Genomic DNA, 7,503 nt, shown 5'->3' on the forward strand with positions numbered 1-7,503 from the left:
TCATTTTTATATTTATATCTTTATTAATATTAAGACGGGGCCAAGCGTAAGGCAAGTATAACGCATGACATGTGCGCAAAAGCACTTCTAATGTCTAAAAAGACCTGTTTCCATCGTACTGTAGCGGAAGCGTTCCATGAACCCGTTCCAAAGTAACTGCCCGCCTTTTAACCTTGGTCATTTCCTGCAGAGCAAAGTAAGGCTGCGCATTAGATCACAGTAGGTCTTCTATTTTCGGAGGTTTTCGTTTGCGTGAGCATAGAGCCAGGGATAAATCTTGGCATATACCCAAGGAAAATATTCACCTTTGCTCTAGACGGCACAGAAGAAGGGAATGTAAGCAGGATCCAGAGTCCTATAAATGAAGGGCATATTCTGACTCAAACCCTGGCTGTCGAACGCACGGCTGCGGATCTGCTGGCTGAGCTTTTGCATACTGTCCAACAAAACTGTAGAAGCCTTCTTTGTGTCCTGGTTTAAAAGTTGCACAGTACTGGCGTTAAAAGCATCCTTGAGTGTCCGTCCGTCGCTACCATAGAATGGACGATTAAACGAAGCCATAAATCCGAGATAGTGAATAGCGGTGGCAGGGTCCGGCAGATACGGCATAAGGTCTGTGACGCCCTTCTCCTTCGGGATAGCAGTGTAAATGGCAGGAATGTGGAATGGCAGGGTACCGGAGGCGATTGGCGCGCCCCCGTTGACGCTGTGGTGCGAGACTGAGGTAGCATAGGCGAAGTGGGTGAGGACATCGATGAGAACTTTCTTGCTAAGATTCTTCTCCTGAGGAAAGTCTTGAGTCTTGGCCGATGTGCTGGCCTCGTTGAACCAGTTGTGAACCTCAAAGTCGCCAGAGAGGTCATTCTCGCTTTTGTAGTACGAGTTGACAAAAGATGTGAAGAAGACGCGGTAGTTGTCACGGATGCGCTTGGCGTCGTCGTAGAAGGGGAAAGATTTAAAGGCGGACTTTCCATTAGCATCAATCAGACCACGGGCTTTCAAGTTGTTTTCCAGATATCCGCTCTGGTACCGACCGTCAACGGGCCAGGTGTCAGTAACGAATTGACGGCAGCCAAACTGACTGAAAACCATGAGCTGATCCCAGTGGCCGCCAGGGTTGAAGCAGAGCTCTTCTCCAACAATACGAGAAGAGTAGGCTTGCACCATGAGGCGCTCAAGGAGAATCATGATGGGGTGGTTCTCACTGAGAGCGTGAAGAGCAGCTTGGTGAACAGATTCAGTGACGTCGTGCGACACCACAAGGTGCAGCATTTGCGCGTGGAACATGTCATTGGCGTTGAACATCATCTTTGCCAGTAACCAGTCATTGGCGGAGTCGAGAGGAGTGTAAGTCAGATCGGCGTCAACATTAGTGCGAATGGCCAAAGGCAAAAAGTCGCCAGACTTTGGGTCGATGTAGAAGTACGCGCTGCAAGCGACAGGGAAACGCTGGACGACTGTAGCAAGGCTGTACTTGGCCTGATAGGAGTGGTCGACAATGAAAAGGCGGTTGCTGGCCTGAAGAGACTCAAGCGTATTTCCAGAACCGACAATCTGACTCGTGATGGCATCGTCTAGTGGAAAAGGAAGAGGCTCGTTGGCCATGACGCGACGGACGGCATGGGGATGCTCGCTCAGGCGTTCCATGGAGAAAAGCAGATCTTGGGTCGCATTGGCAATGATACCGGGAGCGGTACCTCGAGGGTTTGTATTTTTGAGCTGGCCATCGTAGAGGATTTTTTCGTAGTCTTGCCAACTGTTGAGGCCGCCATTCTACAATATGAAGTTAGTATTTGATTCCATCTTCCAGTATGATGAAAGTGTGGCCGTTACGTTTTGAATAGCTCCTTGGAGAGACTGGACGTCGAGAGCAGTCAGCCCATCGATGATGGCACGGTCCTGGCTCCATGCGTCGTAGTCGGCTTTGGAACGAGCATTGCCAAGTGTGCCATTAGGGAAGGGGGCAGCCTCGCCGGTGAGGGACGGGCCGTAGATGAAGCCATCGCGACGAACAGAGACAGCAGCGGCACGAGCTTCAGGGTTTGGATCATGCTGAGGGATGCAAGCTGGGTTGGTTGTGGGAGCAGCCAGAGCAGAGCCGAAAAGGGCCACAGCAGCAGCGACGCAATTGGTAGACCGCATATTGAAAGTGAAACCGAAGATGGTAATTGACAAGCTCTACGACAGTTGTACTTTTCATAGTCAAGTTTGGTAGCTACCTACGAGGCTCTTTTATATAGAAATGATTCCATTCACTACCATAGATCTGTAAAAGTTTGGCACTCCACTCCATTGTATGAAATGCGCCCCTGCATCTGGCAGTATGCTTAAAATGCTACCTAGTACAATACAAACATGCCTGCTAACCAAGCTTCGTGTCAGCAGTGTAACCTTCCAAAAAGGGATTTGAGCTCGGAAATTTATTCCCAGCCAGGTTTGTCTTTATAGTAGTATCGGATTGCTTAGCCTCGGCACTTCTACTCCGTATAACTACCTAGTAACTGTTGGCATTTCTTAGAGTCTAAGAAGCGCACTTCTAGCGAGCATCTAAAAGTTCTCACGTCAGCTATTCGGAGTACGCGGCCCCTATAATACCCTGTTCCATGGCCAGCTGCCATGTTGAGTTGAGCTGGCCCACCATATTAGACCTGTCTTTGTCGTAACTCATCTCCTAAGGCCGTGATGCAACTCACCTCAAAACTATTCAGGCGGTTGAACTAAATGCATAAAGCACACGGATTGCCTATTTCGGCCACCCATTGGCACAACCAAGGGGATGTCAGTTTCAACGGGACCGCAAAATGAATAAGTGGACATATTTTTAAAACATGAGCACCTACTACACTGAATGGTGATCACTTCTCGTGTGTTCAAAATCTCTCCATTTCTTGTATCTCTGACACCCCTTGACAACTTCGTTTTTCAGTCGGGATTACTACGGGTATTCCTTATATCCCCTGTTGGTTATCCATTCGATGGAAGAAAACACCGCCGGTCTGCCGCTGCCTAATAATTTGTATGCGATCGGCGGTGCTGTGATCAAGGTTCAAGGTTCAACCTTTCCACCCCTTGTTTATGTGTGTACTGCGCTAGTAGGGGCTGCGTAAATGCCTGTAATTGGCAGGTATAGCGGTCAGCCGGCTCTGTAAAAATTTTCAACATTTAAGCTGTAGTGGCCGAATAATTTTATAAATGAATGTTTCTACCTCCGTATAATGTTATTCATTAATGAGAGCAGTGGCATAAGGAACAGCTCTGGCCTTGAGAATGTCGACTGTGGACGTTTACGGAAGAACCGCAGAAGCGATGACAGTAGAGAGCATTGACAAGTCACTTTTAATTCTACTTTGGTTATGTATGATAGGCCGAAACTTCACTTTGTGACTTGCACACGAGATGGCCTTATTTGCGTTTTATGATTGATTGACTACGAAAATGGGTGATTATCATGACCTATCATTAGCCCCACAAGCCCGGTAACTTGAGTAAAAGGAGAATTAATGGTAATTACCAGGTGGTCTTTACAATCAAGGTTTGAAAGTCTATTATAAGCTTGCCATGGCGCTTTCTAGCCACCAGGTGATTTTCTGGATGAAGACAAGAGAAAGAAGAAAAAAAACCACTCATCACATCAGTAGAAAACGCCATTGGCGCACAATTACGTAGCTTTCATGGAGCATATCAAAGTATAAAAAGGACCGATCCCTTTGTATTTCAAGTTACCACTTCTCAGACAAGTTCCGGGTATGTCAAAATGCGTTGTTTACGGTTCCTACGTCGACTGCTAGGCGAAGACCGCCACCGTCACAGGGACCACGACCAAAATAACCCCAGCGCAGTTATTCTCCAGCTTCCGCTAGACCTTCTCTTTCTGATTACTGATCAACTGGCTTTATATGATAAATTCCTCCTTTCACACACCTGTAACGCACTTCGGCAGGTTATATATCAAGACTGGGCTATTAGTTCGAGGGAGGTCCCTTGCACCGCCGACCGTTCTCGAGGAATTGAAATCGAAGCGTATTCTGTCCAGCATTACCATGTACAGTTTGCCCTCAAGCTCTCTCGCCTGGGAAATATACACCGGAGATACCTCAGGGCACTGATGAAAACTTATACGAGTACGGGGAAATCACCTATACTGCCACTTACAGAGTCTTATACTACAGAGCCTAGGATTATTAATAAACGCTTTATTCTACGTGAAGAGTGGAAGATTAGCAATAATACCAATAGTGCTGTATCAATTTTCCCGGACGAACCCGACTTAGTTCCCTCAGTCTGCCCGCACATGGAAATGATGTTGGGTGGGCCTGCGTGGTCTCGCCTTTGCAAGGAATCGTCTATCTATCAGATGGTACACATGCCTAATAACAATAGTATGCGGCAGCTGCTTAAAGAAGTTACTTTGCTCGAGGAAGGTATTGCATCAGCTTGCGAATTCCCAGGCCAGTGGATATTCAATTCTTGTCTCCACTGTGCTATAGATTTCGCAGTTATGCTTTCTATAGATAAGCGAGAGGCAATAATCCGAGCTTAGCACGATTTTGGGATAAAAGGGTTACCTTTAGATATTAGTTAGAAGGCACATGTGATAGATAGAAATATATCTTAGTTTAACCTAGGTCCTTATGTGGATTATCCTTATAGTAGTATCCGGGAGTTATAGTTAGAGGGAGCCTCTTATAGGACGGGGACTAGTTAGTTAACGCTACAGAGCATCTGTAAGAAGATGATAAATAGCCTGAGTGAAGTATAGATTCCTGCTTTACTTCTTTTATAGGAAAAAATACTCAAATTGAAAATAAGTAAATCATATCTCTGTTATCAACTATGGCCTCGCTCTGAAACTAAACCTCTGCAGAGTCACCGTACGATTTTTCTCTCTTCCGTAGAAAATGAACCGTTTCGCGGCGAGAGCGGTTGCTGAATCTTCGTTAACCACGCTGGGAAGCCTGAGAGATGGGGATGACGTTGACGGGGATGGACTCGAGCTATATATGTGGTCAGTTTTGCAACGTATTTGGAGGTTTTGGAGATTGCAAAAACGTACGCCAAGGTGCTTGAGTTGCGCTCACACTCCTCTTCCTGAAGCTTCAAAGGGACATTAACCTTCACACCCTTTCGTTTATGGCAATATCCACTTTGTCCAGGGGGGCTTATTATCTTGTAGAGCGTGATAATGACGAATCGATCGATACTATTACTTGAGCACGGACAGCAAGTGGCGAGTAACTTACTTACCTTGCCTTACGTAGCTTCACCTCACTGGGTATAGAGAGGCAAGTGGAGGTCAGAAAAAGCGAGACTGCAAAATAAATAAGTATATATATTCCTTAATATCAGCACCTAGTGAGTTCATTAAGTGCCAGTGGTGCTCTTATACCCCGGAAGAATATACCAAGTTGTGACAAACTGGGGCCTATAGGTTAGTATAGGTTAGCTATTTCTAAGGGATAAACCTTAGAATAGTTCTATAGTTTATATTAGTGGAGCAGTTAGGTTAGTAAATAGGTAATTTTATTATATAGTAAGGTAAAAAAAGTAGTAGTATTTAATTTTAATTATTATAAAGTAATAATAATTAATTATCTAAGTATTTTAGTAAATAATATAAAGTAAACTTATATATTTAGTTAACTAGGCTAAATTATTAAATAAATTAATAATTTTATTATAAATTATTTTAAAGTTTTAATAATTTGTTTTTAAATTACTAAATTATTAAATAATTTAATAATCCCTTCTTAATTAATTAATTAGTTTAATATTTATTTATAACTAGCTACCCTATAGCTTATTATTATAATTATAAAAGCTAGGTTATAATATAATATTTTATTTTTATTAGTTTTATTCTTAAAACTTTATTATAAATAATATATTTCTTATTTTTTTTATAAATATATTATTATAACTTAATATTTATAGTTATAACTAAGGAGCTTATATAATAAGTATTACTAAATTAAAGTTAATCCCTTTTACTAATTAAGGAAAAATTAAGAAATATTTTCTTAATTTAATATAGGATTAATAAAATAAATATTAATTTATAAATAAATTAATAAATTATTTATTAATTTAGTTTAGTATAGCTAGATATATAAGTTTTATTTTTTATACTTATTTAAAATAATTTAAATAATTAATTATAAATATAAAATAATACTTAATTATACCTATAAGAGTATTATTTATTAATTATATAAATAACCCTTCTCTCCTGGGTACAGAGGATAAATCTCTCCTAGGTACAGAGGATAAACTGCCTAAGAGCTTGTTACGACCTGGCTCTTATAGTTGCGATAATAAGCCTATAGAACAGCTAGATTTGGATAAACATTAGACTAACTAATTAATTAGGAATAGATTATTAAATTATTAAAATAATCTAATAATTTATAAATAAATTATTAGAAGTTTAAGATAATCTATAATAGGATTATTACCTTTTAGTAATAATCTAACTTAATTAACTAAGTATATAAGTTTACTTTATATTACTTATTAAAATACTTAAATAGCTAGTTATTAATATAGTAATAAAATTAATTTTAGTATTTAACTTATTAATTATATAATAAAATTATTTATTATATTTTACTACTTTTATTAATATAAACTATAATTAGTTTATTATTTTAAAAACTATATTATATTATTTAGTATAAACTAGTTTATTATATATTAATAACTTTTATTTAAAATAATATTATATACCTTTAAGTAATAAAAAATATTATAGTTTTTTAAATCCCTAAATTTATTATTATTTTTAAAAGCTTTACTATAATTTTAAAAAAGCTTTAAATATAAAATAACTAATTAAAAAATAACTTAAAGTTAATTTAAAATATTAAAGCTATTAAAATAATTAAACTTAAGTAACTAAAACTTTTTACTAAAAAAGCTAATATTTTATAAACCTTTTTTAATTAACTTAAGGTTTATTATATTATTAATAATAAATAATTCTTAATTATTAAAAATAAAATTTTTTATATTTTTAATTATATAAAAAAAACTATACTTAATTAATTTAAACTTATTATAAAAAACTATATTAAAATTATAAATATATTTTATAATAATAAAACTACTTATATTTTCTTAAATTATATAAATTTTAAAATTATATTTTAGTTAGTTTTTAAAATAATTAATAAAGAATAAATTACTAAATAAAAACTTAAGGACTTTTACTAAAAAAAAAACTATATTTAAGTATATTTCTTAATTTATATAGATTTTTTTAAAGCTTAAATAAAAATATAAACCCTTAATAAAATACTTTTATAAAAAATTAAAGAAAAAAGTAAAAAATAAATTATATAAATTTAATTATTTTAATATTTTTTAAAAATATATAAATAAAATTATTAAAATTAATAATAAATAGTATAAGCGTTAGAAAAAGTATAAGGGAAAATTATAACTTTTCCTATTATATTATTATAAGGCTAACTAAGGTAAAAAATAATATAAAAAAATTACTTATAC

At 37.2% G+C, this 7,503-nt stretch overlaps 1 protein-coding gene across 1 annotated transcript; it reads right to left on the bottom strand.

The window, feature by feature from the left end:
• Window positions 1-312: 312 nt before the first annotated feature.
• On the bottom strand, window positions 313-2,142 carry Triagg1_4628 (uncharacterized protein; the record flags this gene model as incomplete). The annotated part of the gene is made up of 2 exons (XM_062899052.1): window positions 313-1,773; window positions 1,834-2,142. 2 exons carry the CDS (start codon window positions 2,140-2,142, stop codon window positions 313-315), a joined length of 1,770 nt encoding a protein of 589 aa, XP_062756645.1.
• Window positions 2,143-7,503: the final 5,361 nt, after the last annotated feature.

Source organism: Trichoderma aggressivum, assembly GCF_033847375.1.
Source record: "Trichoderma aggressivum f. europaeum strain CBS 100526 chromosome Unknown scaffold_014, whole genome shotgun sequence".
NCBI lineage: Eukaryota > Fungi > Ascomycota > Sordariomycetes > Hypocreales > Hypocreaceae > Trichoderma > Trichoderma aggressivum.